The 21382-nt window shown below is 46.6% G+C and overlaps 1 protein-coding gene across 27 annotated transcripts in view; it reads left to right on the top strand.

Annotated features, from left to right (window-relative positions):
* The window catches only part of OBSCN (obscurin, cytoskeletal calmodulin and titin-interacting RhoGEF), a 646947-nt gene that overhangs the window by 69450 nt on the left and 556115 nt on the right, over positions 1 to 21382 (top strand). For all 27 annotated transcript variants that reach the window (XM_088467488.1, XM_088467486.1, XM_088467498.1 and 24 more), the window contains exons 4-6: positions 4974 to 5234; positions 7951 to 8256; positions 15533 to 15799. In XM_088467488.1, the coding sequence (XP_088323614.1) occupies positions 4974 to 5234; positions 7951 to 8256; positions 15533 to 15799 (834 nt within the window). The remainder of the gene's footprint in view (positions 1 to 4973; positions 5235 to 7950; positions 8257 to 15532; positions 15800 to 21382) is intronic.

Raw genomic sequence — 21382 nt, 5'->3', positions numbered from 1 at the left:
CAGCCACTAGCTGGCCACACGGTCGGCCGTAAATTATAAGCATTAAACTTTTGTTGAAGCTTTAGAAAAGCTGCTGAAAAGTTTTCCCACATTTTCCCCCTACAGCACATTTATTTTTTGCATTCTGACCATTTTTAATGAACCTTATACAATTATAACTAGTGAGCTCTGAAGCCCGCTCCTTACTTACACTTTATGCTTTCAGTAATGTTGATATTACATAATCCTTTCTGGGGACCTTTGTAGCCGTGCACTAGGCAGGACTGGGTTACGGTGTTTTGGGGATTGTCCATGAGTGACCTGTGACCTGATCCACGTCCCTGCCCCCCACACCCAGGATGAGCTGCGTCTGTACAGCCTGGGGGTCATTATCGCAGACTCAGCAGAATAGGCGCCTCTGCAGCAAGTATTTCTGGTTGGCTCCGTATGAAACAAGATACAAAACGTACTTCTATAATGCTGTATTGAACGTCCTACTTTGGAACGGCATAGATTCCTTTTTGGTGGAGTCATTTCAGTGGAGGGGTAGGGGGAGGGGGGCACATACTGTAGATGCATATGATTTAGAGAGTCATATTTAGACACTGATACCACCAGCGGCCCAGACAGCCTTGTACCAACCAGCAGTTACACTTTCTCTGTGCCACAATATGCCAGGTGACCCTGGGGACCATATGCCAGGTGACCCTGGGGACCATATACCAGATGTCCCTGAGGTAACCCTGAAGGCGCATATCCACTACACAATATAAATGAACGATAATGACATTGTTATAGTTCATTGTCCGCAATAACGTGCAGTGGATATGCCGTCAACAACCAGAGATGTGCGTTCCCGCTGGTCGTTGACGCCGTCATTCATCGCCCGAACCTGCTGTCCAACCTGACGATATCGTCAGGTTGTGCATGTTCATGGATGAAGGAGGGTGCCCACATTGAACGATATGTCGTTCAGTGTGGGTTCAATATCCACTGCACAGTATAATGAACGATAATGATGTTTTTATTGTTCAATCGTTCCTTAATCGTGTAGTGGATATGTGCCCTGAGGACAATATACCAGGTGACCCTGAGGACAATATACCAGGTGACCCTGAGGACAATATGTACCAGGAGAACCTGATGACAATATACCAGGAGAATCTGAGGACAATATACCAGGAGAACCTGAGGACAATATACCAGGTGACCCTGAGGACAATATACCAGGTGACCCTGAGGACAATATACCAGGTGACCCTGAGGACAATGTACCAGGTGACCCTGAGGACAATGTGCCAGGTGAACCTGATGACAATACACCAGAAGAACCTGAGGACAATATACCAGGAGACCCTGAGGACAATGGGGGTCATTCAGACCCGGTCGTTAGTGCCGATGCGCTCGGACCGGGTTGATGGCCCACTACAGAGCATGCGCACGCCGGCGCCGTCCTGCGCATGCGTGAGACCCGCTACGACCGACAGCACCGGTCGTAGCGGGTCTCGACCCAAAGGGGCCGAGCTGTCGATGTTGATTGACAGCTCGCCCCGTTTGGAAGGCGGGCCGGGGGGGTGGCAGCCCAAACGGGGGCGTTCCCATGGGAACGCCTACCGTTTGGGGGCAGCCCTACTGACATCACTAGTGATGTCAGTGGAGAGCTTCCGGCTCAGACAGAGCCGAAAGCTCTCCGGGGCTTACGACAAGGGAGACCCTACCCTTGGGTCTCGTCGTAAGCCCCGATGGTTGCGATGGTCTTGACCATCACAACCATCACCTTAGGCGGTCGTAAGGCTGTGAGTGTTAACCCACAGCCTTACCACCGCAAAGGAGGACGTCTTGAAAATTCAAGACGTCCTCCCCTCATTCTGACCGACTGCACGCTCTGTGCGACCGGCTCTGAATGAGGTCCCATATACCAGGTGACCCTGAGGACAATATGCCAGGAGAGCCTGAGTACAATATACCAGGAGACCCTGAGGACAATATACCAGGTGACCCTGAGGACAATATACCAGGTGGCCCTGAGGACAATATACTAGGAGAACCTGAGGAAGTATGTTCCCTGAGGAATGTCAGTAGCAGCGCTGCCATTACATATAAGTCACTGGGGAATTAATTATAATGACATTGTTATAGTTCATTGTCCGCAATAACGTGCAGTGGATATGCCGTCAACAACCAGCGATGTGCGTTCCCGCTGGTCATTGACGCAGGTGACCCTGAGGACAATACACTAGGAGAACCTGAGGACAATATACCAGCTGACCCTGAGGACAATATACCAGGAGAACCTGAGGACAATATACCAGGTGACCCTGAGGACAATATACCAGGTGACCCTGAGGAGAATATACCAGATGACCCTGAGGACAATATACCAGGAGAACCTGAGGACAATTTACCAGGAGAACCTGAGGACAATATACCAGGAGAACCTGAGGACAATATACCAGGAGACCCTGAGGACAATATACCAGGTGACCCTGAGGAGAATATACCAGGTGACCCTGAGGAGAATATACCAGATGACCCTGAGGACAATACACCAGGTGACCCTGAGGACAAAACACCAGGAGAACATGAGGACAATATACCAGGTGACCCTGAGGACAATATACCAGGTGACCCTGAGGACAATATACCAGGTGACCCTGAGGACAATATACCAGGAGAACCTGAGGACAATATACCAGGTGAACCTGAGGACAATATACCAGGTGACCCTGAGGACAATATACCAGGAGACCCTGAGGACAATATACCAGGTGACCCTGAGGAGAATATACCAGATGACCCTGAGGACAATATACCAGGAGAACCTGAGGACAATATACCAGGAGAACCTGAGGACAATATAGCAGGACAACATGAGGACAATATACCAGGAGACCCTGAGGACAATATACCAGGTGACCCTGAGGACAATATACCAGGCCAGGTGACCCTGAGGAGAATATACCAGATGACCCTGAGGACAATACACCAGGTGACCCTGAGGACAATACACCAGGAGAACCTGAGAACAATACACCAGGAGAACATGAGTACAATATACCAGGTGACCCTGAGGACAATATACCAGGTGACCCTGAGGACAATATACCAGGTGACCCTGAGGACAGTATACCAGGAGAACCTGAGGACAATATACCAGGTGACCCTGAGGAGAATATACCAGATGTCCCTGAGGACAATATACCAGGAGAACCTGAGGACAATATACCAGGAGAACCTGAGGACAATATAGCAGGACAACCTGAGGACAATATACCAGGAGACCATGAGGACAATATACCAGGTGACCCTGAGGACAATATACCAGGCCAGGTGACCCTGAGGAGAATATACCAGATGACCCTGAGGACAATACACCAGGTGACCCTGAGGACAATACACCAGGAGAACCTGAGAACAATACACCAGGAGAACATGAGTACAATATACCAGGTGACCCTGAGGACAATATACCAGGTGACCCTGAGGACAATATACCAGGTGACCCTGAGGACAGTATACCAGGAGAACCTGAGGACAATATACCAGGTGACCCTGAGGACAATATACCAGGTAACCCTGAGGACAATATACCAGGTGACCCTGAGGACAATATACCAGGTGACCCTGAGGACAGTATACCAGGAGAACCTGAGGACAATATACCAGGTGACCCTGAGGACAATATACCATGTAACCCTGAGGACAATATACCAGGTGACCCTGAGGACAATATACCAGGAGAACCTGAGGACAATATACCAGGTGACCCTGAGGACAATATACCAGGAGAACCTGAGGAAGTATGTTCCCTGAGGAATGTCAGTAGCAGCGCTGCCATTACATATAAGTCACTGGGGAATGTAATGTCACAGGAGCCACGCCCACCTACTGTATATCTGTCTCCACCAATTCATCTTTATCTCATGCAGTCTGCATCTGCCCATATATCAAGTTTGTAACTTATTCTAGAACATTCCTATGCTTTATCTCACCTTTATATGATTTGTTTTTGTATATCTTTTAGTCATGCACCTTTCTGGGTGTTCTATTATGCATTTTGCTGTTAGCATCCTATGAAGCTGTTTAGCAATAATTTATGTTTATTTGCACATTGGTGCTCCTCCATTTTTTAGCTGTGACTAGTCGAAATGTTAGTGTGCCGCTGTTCAGGGACCCCTAATGCCTGAGGCCCCAAGTGGCAGAGACCCATTGTTCTAGGGTCCAGGGTACAAATGTTGTCCCCTAGGGGCAGAGTGCCATTGTTGTGGGACCCCAAAATAAAAAAGGGGAGACTCCCAATGGAATATATTTTATAACTGCCAATAATTAAGAACCCCCAAAACAAAAATAAAATTCTTTGGGGGTATTGAGGGGTTATAGAAGTGGAGATGTTACCCATAGCAACCAATCAAATTTTAGCTATTATGTTCTAGAAGGTGCTAGATAAATGATAAGTAGAATCTGATTGGTTGCTATGGGCAACTTCTCTAAACCCGCATCTAAGTAAATATACCCCTAAGGCTGTAATTGGGATCATAACGCACAGGTTGTGTATCTATGGGGTCTATTTACTAAGCCTTGGATGGAGATAACGTCAACGAAGATAAAGTACCAGCCAATCACCTCCTAACTGCCATGTTACAGGGCAGCCCGGCATCTATTCTCCCTGTCTGCTGCGCTTGGGGGCTGCCCGGCATGTCCGTAAGTGCCGGGTTCGCCCCCAAGAGTGACGAAGGGGACGCGTCTTATAGACACGCCCCCTTTTCAATGGCCACGCCCCCTTTTCGGGCGCACGCATGCCCTGCCTGCCGCCGGAGCTAGAGTGAACACTATATACCTATGTACAGTATATGCTGGGCAGATAAAATGATGCATTAGTACATAACGACTCCTGCCCTGCCAGCTCCTTCAGTGCATGCCGCATCAGACTGTCACCTGCCCGTGTGAAGCTGTTAGAGAAATCACCACTTTGTTTTTGTTTTTCTCCCATAAAGGGAACATCATTAAAAAGCTGCCGCGCAGGACAGCCGTCCCGGTGAATGATACGGCCATATTTTGCGTTGAGCTGGACAACGATTGCCAGAAGTCCAAATGGATTATCAATGGGGAAGAAGTAAAACCCGGTGGGCGGATCTCTATCACGTCTTCTGGCAAACAACATACCATGATTATCCGGGAATGCCAGAACAGCGATTCTGGGGAGATCGCCTTCCTAGCCGATGAGTGTAAAACATCCACCAAATTTACAGTCACCAGTGAGTGTTTATGGCCTATTATATCTGATCTCAGTTCCACAGATATATCACTATCCTAAATATACAGTCTGTAATAAACGCGGATATTCTCCCGTATGCAGGCCACTTGTACAAATGGCTGCCCCTGTCCATCTGCTTGTTCAAATAGCCGCCATCATAGTCAGCGAGTACCTGCACCAGTCCTACACATTGTGCAAGAGATGACCTCTGTATGTGCAAAACTCAGCATAGCCCACCAGTCCATCTACTGTGGCTTCCTGCTTCCTCCAATCCCCTCCTCACATCATGTCACTGCCCCTGTCACATGCAGCCCTGTCCTCACTAATACATCCCTCATCTCCTGATATACTCTGTGCTGCTGGAAGACCCTGCTCCTCCCACTATATAAATCTCAGTCTGTGGCTTCCTGCTGCCTCCATTCCCCTCCTCACATCATGTCACTGCCCCTGTCACATGCAGCCCTGTCCTCACTAACACATCACTCATCTCCTGATATACTCTGTGCTGCTGGGTGACCCTTGTGATTGCTATACTGTTTGTACTAGGGACTGACTACCCCTATCTTTTGAGTAGCCGCTCGGTTGAACAACTCAATACAGCGCCTGTTTAGTACCGATTTGGTTTCTACCCTTTTTAGTTTTTGCATATGTCAAACGAGAGATGTGCTTTTTTTTCTTAATGCTATTGTTGTGTTTGTAACATGAGTACAAATTCCATATGAATAGGAAGTTCGATTTGAATAATTAGTTACTGTAACTGTTTTTTATATTCGTCGAGATGTGTGAAAAGCTATTTGCAGGGATGAGTGTCTTAGTCCTTAACCTTTGTAGACATCTCCGGTTGAATGTCATAAACTGATTTTCCTATCGGTTACTAGCGGGTGATGACACAGTGTCAGGTATCTGCCAACTGTATGTTTCAGAGTGACAGAGGCCTGAAGCTGATCCGTGTTCTGCTATTTATACAATTTGTACACTCAGATGATTAAGAGAATTAAGTGTCCAATTGGGGGATACATTTACTGATTTTAAAGGGGAAATAGTCTGTAATGAAATGCCAAATGGTCGGATTATCTCATGAAAGACAGATTAATAACTCTGTGGGCCTGATTCAGACCCGGACGCTATTTGCAGACGCTCGTTCTCAAAAAGGGGCCGGATATTTAAATTGAGTGCTCTCTTTTTGCGGGTGTGTTGACGCCTCTATGTCTGAGCAAGCGTCCGAAAAATGCACTCGCTGTTTTGTAAAGACGCCCCTTTGCCGTTCGCATCACACGTCATCTCCGTTATTTATTAGATTAATCGGGAACATCGAAAGGCATCTGAACTGCTCGCAGTGCTTGTGGTAGATTCATCCTACAGCTATCACTGCGAGCAGTTCAGGCTAAAAGACAACCAAGTGATGTGGTCGATGTCGCTCCTTTACTAATTATGCACTCCCATTAAACGCCCTTTTGACCATTAGGCATGCCTGCGTTCGGATCTCCACTCCCCTGTTTTCAAGCACCTTCCCCTGATACCACCCACAAACGGTACATTCTGTCAATCAAATTTGCAGCCCCTCGCTGGTTTACGAGCGCACGATTTCCGACCGCAATGACTGGTTTGCGCATCTGCATTACGACCCATACGCATGCGCAGTTGTGCGAACATCGCTCAGAGCGAACGAGCGGCCGCTTACGAGCGTCTCTGAATCAGGCCCTGTGTCTTTACATTCAGCTACATGTTCATTATTGTATTAGTGTTGTATTACCCTTTCTTCATAGTTAGCATGGGGCTCTCATAATACAAATGGGACTACCAGGTGGTCTGAAATTTGCTCCACCCAATGGCCCTCATTCAGACCCACTCGCGAGCGGCTGTCCGCTCGCAAGTGGGTCGATGGTCTGCACTGCGCATGCGCACGACGGAGGGAGCTCCGTCGTGCGCATGCGCGAGACGCGACGAGCGAAGGACTTTCCTTCGCTCGTAGTGTCTCATCAAAGGGGGCGTGCTGTCAATGTTGACTTTGGTGGGCGTGCCGGAGGTGTGCCTGCCAGACGGAGGCGTTCCCAAGGGAACACCTACCGTCAGAAGCCAGCCCCACTAACATCACTAGTGATGTCAGTGGGAGTGATTTTGGCTCTGATAGAGCCAAAATCACTCCTGGCCTTGCGGTTGAAAACCTCAACCGCAGGCTTCTGCTCGCACTGGCGATGGTCGCGATGGTCAAGACCATCGCGACCATCATCCTGCACGCTCGTATATGCTGTGGGTGGTAACCCACAGCTATACGAGCGTCCAGGAGGACGCTCCATATTAATGGAGGTGGGCCCTGATTCAGAGCGAGCGCTCTGGTCAGAGCGTCCGGCACTGAATCATGGCCAATATTTCCTATTTGGTTCGAGTTAAGTTAAAACATCAGAATTTATTCCAACTTGAAGATAATTATTGTGAATATTTTAAGATTTTGGGTGAAAAAAGGCACCTGTCCTGAAAAAACTGGGACATATGGGTGTTGTAAGTCAGAACAGATTTGTTTATTACATCAGAAGTACATTGCATCAGAAGTCAGTGACTTGGAGTAACAAGATATTGTATTCATAGGACATACTTTAGAAAATACAAGCTGAATATTTCCGATTTGGGAGTTTCTCTTACGGTAACCAGCCATGGATCTCCAGTTACGCAAATTTGCCGCAGTCCTTTTAAATTTGTCACTTTCTAATTTTTTACAGTCTTAAGAAAACCTCCCTCCATCGCCCCTATTAACCCCGCGGTGACTGAAAAGACTGAGACATCTGTGAAATTAGTCTGGTCCCCTCCCCCAATTGATCGCCCGGTGCCCATCGATGGGTACATTGTAGAACGTAAGAAGCTTGGAGCCATGACTTGGGTGAGGTGCCACGAATCAGCCAACGTACCCACCCCGGAATTCATAGTCAGCCACGTGCCAGATGAAGGGAGTTTCCAGTTCCGGGTCAGTGCCGTGAACAGCTATGGCCAGAGTCCCTACCTGGAGTTCCCTGGAACGTTGTATCTCGGTGAGTACCTGACGGTCAGTAACGCCTTTAGTTATTACTTGCTTGTGCCAGAAACAATGTGACAGTTATGGGGTGGTTCCAGGGTGCACATTTTGGGGGGCCCAGTGATATTGTCTATCTACCAGCTGCAGAGCCAGATTAAGACCTCGTGGGCCCTGGCCAAGATTCTGGTTTGGTGCCCCCTCCCCCGTACACACCGACACAACATTAATACATACTTGCCAACTCTCCCTCATTGTCAGGGAGACTCCCTGACATAGCAGCAATCTCCCTGACTCCCTGAAGAGCCTAGTAATCTCCCTGATTCCACCTTACCCCTATTATGAAGCTGTTATATATAAATAAAAAGAGAGATACAGTATATACATTCCAATGGGATCATTAGTATCATTTCCCTGCATTGGGTATAAGGCACAATGATCCCTATGGCTACATGTATTTTCTGAAAAGTAACAGTGTGTTTTCATCAATAAGTAGATCTTACTGACTGCTTTGGGGCTCATTTACATGTGGATGTAAGTCAGGTTTATGACACGCCTCTCAGATGTAGCAGTACACGCCTATCACATGTATGACTCGCCTCTCAGATGTGGCAGTACACGCCTATCACATGTATGACACGCCCTCTCAGATGTAGCAGTACACGCCTATCACATGTATGACTCGCCTCTCAGATGTGGCAGTACACGCCTATCACATGTATGACACGCCCTCTCAGATGTAGCAGTACACGCCTATCACATGTATGACACGCCCTCTCAGATGTAGCAGTACACGCCTATCACATGTATGACACGCCCCCTCAGATGTAGCAGTACACGCCCACTTTACTGCCGCGCTCATAGGTGCTGCTATAACAATCTCCCTGAAATGTTTTTTCAAAAGTAGGCAAGTATGCATTAATATAATACCTATTCCACATATTATATATAACACCTACTCTCCAAATACCATTAATCCCCCTAAGACACATATCTATCTTCTAAAGATGATCGATGACTTATCCTTGGGGTCACTGGAATACATCACAGTCAGACGTAGTTACTTCGGCATTTGGACCACACATAGAACCAGCTGTGGTCCTAGCAAGGGCAGCAGAAGAAACTGTAGAATGGGGGCTGGGAAGCCTGCAGGGGGTGTAGAGCAAGACCACATGGTCATAACACACGAGCCTAAATGTACAAATGTCATTGCCATCTCCTGAGTCAGACGTATTGCTTTGGTTGTTGCTGCGTACAATAAGTCCCCCCTGATGCTTCTTGGGAGCCAGGATACTAATTACCTTATCAGCATTATTCTGCCTGGCCAACACAACATATGAACACACTAAGGGGTATATTTACTAAAGTGAGAGTTTTTAGACATGGAGATGTTGCCCATAGCAACCAATCAGATTCTACTCAACATTTAATTAGCACTTTTTAGAAGACAATAGCTAGAATCTGATTGGTTGCCATGGGCAACATCTCCACGTCTAAAAACACTCACTTTAGTAAATATACTCCCAAGGGTCTATTCAGTTCGCCACGAGCCACATTGAAACACCAGCAGTAGCATATCAACTTGCCCCATTACACCCTGATCTTGCCCAAAAGTTGCGCATTTGTGTATGCACCATGTGGGGCTGAAACAAAAATCTGCGATCTCTGGGCTACTTTAAGTGCAGCATAAGACGGCACTTACTTGCGGGGCGAGCCAGCGCGTGGCTAACTGAATCCACCCTCTAAAGCGGTAACCATGATTCTCCTCCAAGAGAGCAAAATCGTTTAGTCACCTCTTTATGACTAATTAGCGCTGCACTAAACATTGCCCAACGGATTATATTTTCTGGACTGCTCAAACACCAGGAAGCATGGCTCCCTACATCTTCAAACCTATGGCACCATATTGGGGCAGATGTACTAAGCTCTGGAAAGTGATAAATTGGAGATTGAAAAACTACCAACCAATCAGCTCCTGTCATTTTTCAAACACAGCCTGTGAGGTGACAGTTAGGAGCTGAGCAGCTGTTCGTTTGTCACTTTTTAAATTATCACTCTCGAGAGCTTAGTACCAAAGCCGAAACTAGACTTTTTGGTGCCATGGGCCAGAAAGAGCATTGGTGCCCCCCCGACCTTTTTTTTTTTACAAATAGAGACATTAGACGCAAACCCTAATTTCTACAAATTTCTGATGCCATCAGAAATTGTGGGGCAGATAGCTCCATGTGTAAGGTGTCTGACTGCCATGCGAGAGGTGATAGGTTTCAGTCCCGGGTATGGCAGTATTTTGAAATGTGCGTGTAAATAAAAGAGGACGTGATTGAAGGTGCTTGGGGAGGTGGTCAGGTGCCTGGAGTGGGAGTCAGCCAGGGAGGAGATAGGGGTGGGCAGGAGATGTTGGGGATAAAATAAGAGGAAGCTACAATTGAGAATGATTGTAAACAGAAAATTGACAGGCCTGAACAGCACCCCCTGCCCTGTGGTGCCCTGTGACATAGCACATATCACACTACTCTATTTACGACACTGCTTAGTAAATCTCCCCATATGAGTGATGGACTTGGCACATTTCTTAGAGATACCAAGGACCAGAATTGTCCTGCAAACATTTCAATATCTTCGATCATTAATAAGGCCTGTATTGCTATTTTAAGATGTTTTTTTATATTTGTAGTCGGGGTGCAGCCTACTGACAACTGTAGTAATATGGGAACAACTGAAAAAAGAAAGGATGTAGCCTCTAGGTCAGGGGTGGGGAACTTTTTTTCTGCCGAGGGCTATTTTGATATATATAACTTCATCCATGGGCCCGGTGCAGGCCACGCCCCCTCCGTGTGATGTCACATGGGGACGGGGCCACAATCGCCAGGGATTACAGCAATGCCTGGAGCATCCTGAGGATGCTTTGGGGAGCTGCAAGGGCAGTGGCGTGACCGTCTAAAGCGTCATAAGGAAGCTCCAGGCGGCACCGCTGCATAGATTCTGGCTGCAGGGTGTCATTCTAGACACCCCGCTAGCCAGATGAGGCTAACAGAAAAATCTCAGAGGGCCATCCCAAATGATTCCGAGGGCTTTATACAGCCCCCGGGCCTGAGGTTCCTCATCCCTGCTCTAGGTGGTGCAATACATTCAATCTATTAAAGCTTCACTTTCACTGTTATTAAAATCAAAGTTAAAATTGGCCTTCGATGGACATCCATCAGCAAAATATTCAGGAAAGGAATTATGCATAAAAACATAGAAAAATACATTTTGAGAAATAAGTAAGAAGAAATGTGTATTAAATACAGAAGGGATCCTCACTGTGTGTCACTTGTATTTATTCCTTATTGTATATAGATTGTTGTCCTGTCATATAGATGCTGTATTAGTGTGAAGTCTTCCCAAGATTAGATATAATTCTAAAGGAAAACCTCTCAATTGGGTTCTTCTAAAGTTAATTCGCATTTTTCCATATGCACCTCCCTTAGACCCTCCCCCCCATGACTAATTAGGCAATTGGAGGTTTCCAATTAGCTTAATTAGTCCAATAATTACATGTCATTTTTGGGGGTTAAAAAATGGCCTCAATTTCCCCCAAAATCAACTGTTTCATTAGTTTAGGCACCCCAACTTTAATTTTACTGCTTATATACCTAAATTCCGGGACCTCATCTCCAAACGCCACTGCAGCCGGCCAGTCAGCAGGCATGTGGCACAATCCAGGTCATCGTGATCCGGATCGCGTCGTTTACATTGCAGGGTTTCACGGGTCATTCCTGTGTTAAACCCTGCAAGTTACCTGGAATGTATTGCTGGGTCATTCGACCCGGGAATCCAACCCTGTCCCCTTTTACACCAAGAAGCTACCTGGGTTACCCTGCAATAACAGTATTTTTTTAATTGAAAAATAATTGAAAAATTAAAAAAAAAAAAATTATAAAAAAACAAGTGCCCTTAAATTGCCCCAAAATCACCTTTTTTCCTACTTTTTTTTAATTTTTGTTTGAGATTAAATGAAAAAAGTTAGTTTTGTTTTCATTTTTTTTTTCATTTTTTACAAAAAACCACAAATCATCCATTTGAGACCATTCAGAAACCTTCAGTACCTCCCTAATGCCCACAAACAGCCTTCTATATGGTCCTGCTAACAAAATTATCAATTTTGAGGGGTCCAGGAGGGTCTCCCCTCTTTTTCATGCACCTCTCTCACATCGCATTTGCCAGTCAATTCGCAAAGTTCTGCCGCGAGTACCGCAAATAGGCATTTTTAATTGGATTGGAGAATTCTTGAGCGCGCGCATTTGTGCGGAGTCTGTGAGTTTCATGAAACAAACTTGCTACTCGCAATTTGCACCTAATTGGATTGACACCTTAGTATTTCTTCATGACCCTGCCGTCATCAGTATTGGTGAAAATGGCTTTTTATCAATTATAGAACCCTCCTGAGAATGGGATATTTTACTCATATGCTGCTGTGTCATAAAACATTGGGAGCTTCAATTGCATAGGGTTGTCAGTAATTATATAATTTTTCCACCATGCGATAAGAGGCTGTCCATCAAATATTTATATTAATGAAAAAATAAACACAGAATTAGCGTATGGTGTTATAATACAATTCATAGTTTCTATTTGCTGAGCCAGTGAGCCAACTTTCATACATTCAGAGAGGTGTGTGCACAGTATACAGAGTTTAATTATATCTGTATATTTTTTTTACTTATATTTCCCTTATAAGATGCTTATATATAGTAGTTGAACCTGTTGGGAGTATATTACATTACAGTATAATTTCATTCCACTAATTAACAACAATCTCACAGTGCAGATTGTGTACTAGTAAGATGTTAAGGATTTTATGGCACTTGTTCAGACATAGCTGCCCAATAAATGATTATACTGTATAATCACAGCTGGCTCTGTAATAATGTAACCAAATATAGAAACTGTTACATTGGAAGAGACAGTGTAGTATTAGTATATTCATCCCATGTCTCTTCACTGCTCTCAGCTCACAGGATTAACCTGCTTCCTAAGTGTCTCTATACAATCACATACAGCAGGAATACATGACATTACACAAATGTAGTAACCCACAGCGGGTGTGCTGAGGTGCATTTCGCTGTGTTAAGTTTTCTCAAGGCTCACACTTAACGAAATTGCTCATGGAGCGAATCGTTAAGTGTCTGCTGGGCTCAATGTCGTTAACGATATTGTTCAGTGACGTCACCGGCAGCATCCCTGAACATGCACAACCTGATGATATTGGGCCTGATTCAGACCCGGTCGCTAAGCTGCGCTCGCACTTTGCCAAAAGGGGCCAAGTATGCAAATCCTGCGATCGCATTGTCTGGCTTAAGGGTGCCCTCCATGTCTTAGAGAGCGACGGCAGTGAGTGCACGCTGGTGTTTAAAGACGCCCACTTTTCATTCTTAACCCACGTCATCTACAGGAAGTGTATGAATCATCGGTAACATCGAGAGCCATCGGAGCAGCTCGCAGCCCTTGATATAGACCCTACCCCACCGCAAGCACTGTGATCAGTTCAGGCAAAAAAACAACCAAATGACGTGTTCAATGACGCTACTTTGCTAATTATGCGCACCAATTAAACTCCGTTTTGACGCCCAGACATGCCTGCGTTCGCACCAACACACCCCGTTCACAAGCACCTTACCGTTACCACCCACAAACGGCGCTATCTGTCACTCAAAGTAGCGCTCAATCTGTGTACAACGAGCGCACGATTCCCGATCGCAGTGACTGGCTTGCGCACATGCACTGCGACTCATACGCATGTGCAGATGTGCGATTGTCGCCCCTAGCGAGCAAGCGCAGCTTAGCGACCGGGTCTGAATCAGGCCCATAGTCAGGTTGGCCTGCATGTTCAGGCGATGAAAGATATCATTAACAATCCGCTGGAGTAGGCATCGTTCACGATATCTTGCATACACACTGGACGATATTGTGAAAGATTGAACTATAACGATATAGTTTTCGTTTAATCGTTCACAATATCGGCCAGCGTGTACGTGGCAGGATTTATTCTTTTGAGGAAGCCAATCATTCACTGTTTTGTGGTCATGTGATTTGTCTATCCAATAAAGTAATATAGTTACTGACAACCCTATGCAATAAGGTCCTGTGTGATAAGTCTAATGACCTATTGGTGGGAATGAGATTGAAATGCCAGCGGATGCCCGACAGGAGATCCTGACTGGGGCAGGTAAGTACCCTAATCCTCCCCTGCCCCCCCCCCTAATCCTCCTTTAGTGGTGCTTAACCCTAACCTCCCTCCCTAGTGCCTAACCCTAACCTCCCTCCCTAGTGCCCAAGCCTAACCTACCCCCAGGGGTGCCTAAACCCCCGTACAGCCTTCAGACAGTCCACCAAAGGTAATCTGTGTCAAACAAATTAAAAAACAATTTAAGGACACCCCAAAAATTTACTTTGAAAAAGGGGGTGAAACAAAAATGTTGGGGTACAAACTTAAAAACTAGCGAACTTGACTCTGGGGGGTCCCCAAGTATGCCCCAGGTGTTTTTTTCATTGCAGGGGCTTGCGGCAGGTGGATTTTCACGATTTTTTCAACTTCACTTTTTCAACTTTAAATATGCTGACCCCCATTTTCAAGTACCACAAATTTGCTGGGATAAGTTATTTTCTGGAAAAAATACTCCTGAATACTATTCTGCACCACGTATAGAAAAATGCTATTTAGCAGTTATTGAGCCCGTTTAAAAACACCAAATACCTTCAGCAAGCCAAATCGGGGGGTACCATAGGGAACCCTCATGTCAGAGCATCTTTTGGGGGGTGTCAGCCTGATTTCCCCAAAACTGACAGGACTTTCTGCTTGTTAAAGTATCGCCGGGTACCATTTATGCGTACTTTCAAATTGAATACAGGGTAAAGCGGGAACGTGCGCGATACTTTTCCGCCTCCAAATCAGGCAAAGTCAGCGTTAAGTCCGGGTCGCGTTAACGCGGCTCGGCTCAAATTGAATACGGCTCATGGTGAGATACATCCAGCTCTGCAACTGCGGAAACCAAATAATTCTGCAGCATTTTACTTTATTTGATGCAAAATGTGTTCAACTTTACATCGGTTCTCTGCCTGATTCATAAAGAGATTTCATTTCAATTTAATTTTTTTTCCCATGAATAACAGATTAGCCCGTTATCTAATCTAATCTGGACTCATTGGCTATACATACATGTGGCCTGAATAGTAGCAGATTGGATCAGTTTGCCAGGACCCAATCAGATTGGATTATATGGTGTGACATTGTATCACTGTCTTGTCTCTTTTAGAACCTGTTCCCTCCATTAAAACCCCTCTGAAGCCCGTGGAAGTCACAGCAGGAGAAGAAGCGACTTTCTCCATTGACCTCACCACGGTGTCTTCTGGCACTTGGCTAATAAATGGCAAAATGGTTGAAAACAACGAGCGGTACCTGGTAAAACGGGTGAAGAACACTCACATTCTAATCATCAGGAACATTACCCAACTAGAGGACCAAGCGGAAGTGAAATTCATTTGTAAAGAGATCGAGAACAGCAGCAAACTCCGGGTGAAAGGTAAAAGTTCAACTTTGCTTTCTCTATCTTTAGTATAAGTGTGCCATTGTTCTGTAACCCCTAGGGTCAGTGTGCCATTGTTCTGTAACCACTAGGGTCAGTGTGCCATTGTTCTGTAATCCCTAGGGTCAGTGTGCCAGTGTTCTGTATCCCCTAGGGTCGGTGTGTCATTGTTCTGTATCCCCTAGGGTCAGTGTGCCATTGTTCTGTAATCCCTAGGGTTAGTATGCCATTGTTCTGTAATCCCTAGGGTCAGTGTGCCATTGTTCTGTAATCCCTAGGGTCAGTGTGCCATTGTTCTGTAATCCCTAGGGTCAGTCTGTCATTGTTCTGTATCCCCTAGGGTCAGTGTCACTGTTCTGTAACCCCTAGGGTCAGTGTGCCATTGTTCTGTAATCCCTAGGGTCAGTGTGCCATTGTTCTGTAATCCCTAGGGTCAGTCTGTCATTGTTCTGTATCCCCTAGGGTCAGTGTGTCATTGTTCTGTATCCCCTAGGGTCAGTGTGCCATTGTTCTGTAATCCCTAGGGTTAGTATGCCATTGTTCTGTAAACCTTAGGGTCAGTGTGTCATTGTTCTGTATCCCCTAGGGTCAGTGTGTCATTGTTCTGTAATCCCTATGGTCAGTGTGCCATTGTTCTGTAACCCCTAGGATCAGTGTGTCATTGTTCTGTAATCCCTAGGGTCAGTGTGTCATTGTTCTGTAATCCCTAGGGTCAGTGTGTCATTGTTCTGTAACCCCTAGGGTCAGTGTGCCATTGTTATGTAACCCATAGCAGGGCCGAAACTAGGATTTTTGTCACCAGGGGCAAGACAGTAATTTGGCGCCCCCCATGTAATTCCCCCTGCAGTAGTGCCCATATTGTAATGCCCCCATAGTAATGCCCATATGTTAATACCCCCATAGTAATGTAGTAATGCCCCTGTAGTGCCCACCATACAGTAATGCCCCTGTAGTGCCCATGCTCCCATATTAATGCCCCCTGTAGTGCCCATGCTTTCATAGTAATGCCCCTGTAGTGCCCATGCTCTCATAGTAATGCCCCTGTATTGCCCATGCCCCCATAGTAATATCCCTGTAGTGCCCTTACAGTAATGCCCCTGTAGTGCTCATGCCCCCACAGTAATGCCCCTGTGGTAATGCCCCTGTAGTGCCCATGCCCCATTATTAATGCCCCTTATTGCCTATGCCCCCATAGTAATGCCCCTGTGGTAATGCCCCTGCCCCCATAATAATGCCCCTGTAGTGCAGCTTATTAAAAAAAAAAAATACTTACCTTGAACCCCGCTCCTGCATCCAGCGTCGCGTCCGGTCCGCCCGCTGCTCCTTGGAACTATGGGGGAGATGTCATGACGTCTCCCCCATAGTGCCCGTGGGGAGAGCCGGAAGCTGGAGTTCGGGAGAGAACTCCAGCCTCCGGCTCCGGCTACACCGCGTCGCTGCAGAGAAGGAGCCGGACGCCCGCTGGTAATAAATATTACCAGCGGACGTCCGGCTTGGAGCCTCTCTGCAGCGCCGGGCTGGAGGTCACTGGCACCAGGTACAGCGGCTCACCCGGTGCACGTGCACCTCCAGCCCCCCCCTAGTTGCGGCCCTGCCCATAGGGTCAGTGTGCCATTGTTCTGCAACCCCTAGGGTCAGTGTTTCATTGTTCTGTATCCCCTAGCGTCAGTATGCCATTGTTCTGTAACCCCTATGGTCAGTGTGCCATTGTTCTGTAACCCCTAGGATCAGTGTGTCATTGTTATGTAACCCTTAGGGTCAGTGTGTCATTGTTCTGTCATCCCTAGTGTCAGTGAGTCATTGTTCTGTAACCCCTAGGGTAGTGTGTCATTGTTCTGTAACCCCTATGATCAGTGTGTCATTGTTCTGTAACCCCTAGGGTCAGTGTGCCATTGATCTGTAACCCCTAGGGTCAGTGTGTCATTGTTCTGTAACCCCTAGGGTCAGCATGTCATTGTTCTGTAATCCCTAGGGTCAGCGTGTCATTGTTCAGTAACCCCTAGGGTCAGCGTGTCATTGTTCTGTAACTCCTAAGGTCAGCGTGCCATTGTTCTGTTACCCCTAGGGTCAGCGTGTCATTGTTCTGTAACCCCTAGGGTCAGCGTGCCATTGTTCTGTAACCCCTAGGGTCCGTGTGTCATTGTTCTGTATCCCCTAGGGTCACTGTGTCATTGTTATCTAAGCCCTAGGGTCAGTGTGCCATTGTTCTGTAATCCCTAGGGTCAGTGTGCCATTGTTCTGTAATCCCTAGGGTCAGTGTGCCATTGTTCTAAGACCTTAGGGTCAGTGTGCCATTGTTCTGTATCCCCTAGGGTCAGTGTGCCATTGTTCTAAGACATTAGGGTCAGTGTGTCATTGTTCTATATCCCCTAGGGTCAGTGTGCAATTGTTCTAAGACCTTAGGGTCAGTGTGCCATTGTTCTGTAGACCCTAGGGTCAGTATACCATTGTTCTGTATCCCCTAGGGTCAGTGTGCCATTGTTCTGTATCCCCTAGGGTCAGTGTGCCATTGTTCTGTAATCCCTAGGGTCAGTGTGCCATTGTACTGTAACCCCTAGGGTCAATGTGCCATTGTTCTGTAACCCCTAGGGTCAGTGTGTCATTGTTCTGTAACCCCTAGGGTCAGTGTGTCATTGTTCTCTAAGACCTAGGGTCAGTATGCAATTTTTCCCTAAGCCCTAGGGTCAGTGTGTCATTGTTCTGTAATCCCTAGGGTCAGTGTGTCATTGTTCTGCAACCCATAGGGTCAGTGTGCCATTGTTCTGTAACCCCTAGGGTCAGTGTGCCATTGTTCTGTAACTAGGGTCAGTGTGTCATTGTTCTATAATCCCTAGGGTCAGTGTATCATTGTTCTGCAACCCATAGGGTCAGTGTGCTCTTGTTCTGTAACCCCTAGGGTCAGTACGCCATTGTTCTGCAACCCCTAGGGCCAGTATGCCATTGTTCCGTAACTCCTAGGGTCAGTGTGCCATTGTTCTGTATCCCCTAGGGTCAGTGTGTCATTGTTCTGTAACCCCTGTGGTCAGTGAGCCATTGTTCTAGGGCCCCTATGTGCCAGTGTGCCATTGTTTATGGGCCCCTATGTGGCAGTGCGCCATTGTTCTGGGGCCCCTATGTTCCAGTGTTCTGGGGCCCCTATGTGCCAGTGTGCCATTGTTCTGGGGCCCCTATGTGCCAGTGTGCCATTGTTCTCGGGCCCCTATGTGCTAGTGTGCCATTGTTCTCTTGCCCATATGTGCCAGTGTGCCATTATTCTGGGGCCCCTATGTGCCAGTGTGCCATTGTTCTGGGGCCCCTATGTGCCAGTGTGCCATTGTTCTGGTGTCCAAGTGTCCGTTTGCTGCTGATCTGGGGCCCCTAAAGAGGAGGTGTCTGATATTCTAGTTTAAAAACATTGGGAAACACTGGGGATCAGTTATGAATGGAGAAATTTATGAAGTCTCAGGGTAAAAGCTGTTTTTGCTTTTTGTGCCTATTCTTGTACATTTGTGTTTTTATGAAAATATATTTAACTATGGTCAAAATGTTTATTTTATCTACTTCTCATCAATTTCAACGTGTGACAGACTGTGACCTGTAGCCAATTAGATCTGCGGAATGTACACAGCAGTGAAGATAGATGATGCTGTGTTAGGCAGTAACCTATGTGGTTGTGTTACAGAGGACAAGGCTGCGTGTGACAGTGTCATGATGTGGGAGGGGGAAGTCACAGAATGAGAGTTAGATAGTGGGAAGAGCAGGATCCCCCAGCAGCACAGAGGCTTCTGTCAAACTTATGCAGGAAAATTAATTTTGGTCCATTTTGAACTTGTCACATTCCAACACAAATACCATCATTGATACATTGTAACTCATTCTTAGTGGTCTATTTCTCAAATAATTTCTTCCCTTAAAATTCTGGTGACAAAAACTGCTGATTCTTCATATTTAAGGGCAGAAATTGGGATCCCTTCAATGTACCAATATAGAAAGCAGAAGATGCCGTCCGTCCAGCAGTCCTCGCAGTAGTTGTACCACAGTTTTTTTATGTGGATGGTTTTTACCAAGATTTGCAAAAAGTAACTTTGCAGATCTTGCAAGTGTGGGCCAACACCATCTTCAGACGTCGTTAGCCCGTTACCTTCAATTGGGCAGCCAGACCAGGAGAGCGATCTTGCGACCGGTGGGCTGGAGTAGAACCCGATGCCCATTGCTCATGGCTGGAAAGCCACGCATGTACAATAGCGGTGCCGGGGTACTAAATCAGGAGGAAGTATCGTGATTGCATATGCTACCGCTGAAATAGGGATGGTTATTGGAAGGGCGCCATTGCATAGTTGTGGCGATGCCGCCATCACAACGTGATTTGTGATGTAATGCGCACATCATTTGTTAACTATTCGATGCATTCGCCATTTATGGTTTATTGGCGAGCACGCGCAGTGGAGCTAGATGGTTGGTGCATGTGCGAAGAAGCGTTAAAGCTTCAGTAAAATAATGATTGGATTCATTTCTGATGGCCAATCACAGTGCTGCAGGCCAAGTACAGAGAGCTCATTGACTGAGATTATTAACATCAATTAATGTTTAAATAGCACCAACATACTCCATAGCGTTTAACAATCGGGGGCCAATGCAAGACGAGGCTGAACAGCTTATTCTAATGACAGCTTGGGAGCCCAGCTCGTCCCCCGCTCATTGTCAGGTGCCAGAAGTGCCAAATCTCTGTGTACTGGAGATCACACACCTGATCCATGGGGGGCACCTGATGTTCTCTGCAAATTCATAATCAACGTCCCTCTGCCCTGCAGATTAAACATCCACAGAACATCCTGAGGGTCCCTGGGAACACATTCTAATTTCATGTGCAATGAGTCACCTCTGTGGCTCTGGGACCGGGACCGGGACCCCTTCCCCCCCGTAATGTGTTTGCTGCAGGACCAACACGCTCCATATTTAAACTCCGCATTAGACAGGACAAAATAGCAAAGGTTGTGCATGCAGGGCATGCGACATGGATCTCCTGCTGAAGGAATGTCCTGTAACTGCGGATCTGGCACTGAGCTCTGCAGCTGCTGAGAAGGTGTACTGACGTTTTCTGACCTATTCTGGCCTGGCAGAACCCTCTGGGTTAACCCCTCTCTTATTAGTGGGATCATTAGTGGTAAACGGTTCATGATGACCCTGTAAGGCAGGGGTCTTCAACCTTGGCCCTCCAGCTGCTGTGGAACTACACATGCCAGCATGCACTGCCATAGTTTTAGCATGCTGTTTTATCAAAAAGGTGGCAGTGCATGCTGGGATGTGTAGTTCCACAGCAGCTGGAGGGCCAAGGTTGAAGACCACTGCTGTTAAGGAGATCATTGTCCTTGGGTAGTGCTATCGGGATCTGTTGCAATCACAGTGGGTTGAGTTGTGATCTGCATTGTGCATGTTTTTACAGAAATATAAACACTTGGCATTTAACGTGGCATTAGTGCATGTTTTGCTTTGGAATAGGTGACCAGGTATGGGTGTCGTGTACTGAAATTTGCTTATGGGGCCTATATATCTAGGATCACAATTTGAGCCAATATCTATCATTTTGCAATGACATTAATT

This window comes from Taudactylus pleione, unplaced genomic scaffold (genome assembly GCF_031769625.1).
Source record: "Taudactylus pleione unplaced genomic scaffold, aTauple2 ptg000071l, whole genome shotgun sequence".
Taxonomy (NCBI): Eukaryota; Metazoa; Chordata; class Amphibia; order Anura; family Myobatrachidae; genus Taudactylus; species Taudactylus pleione.
The sequence above is the reverse complement of the archived record's forward strand: the minus strand, read 5'-3'. Positions and strand labels throughout refer to the sequence as shown.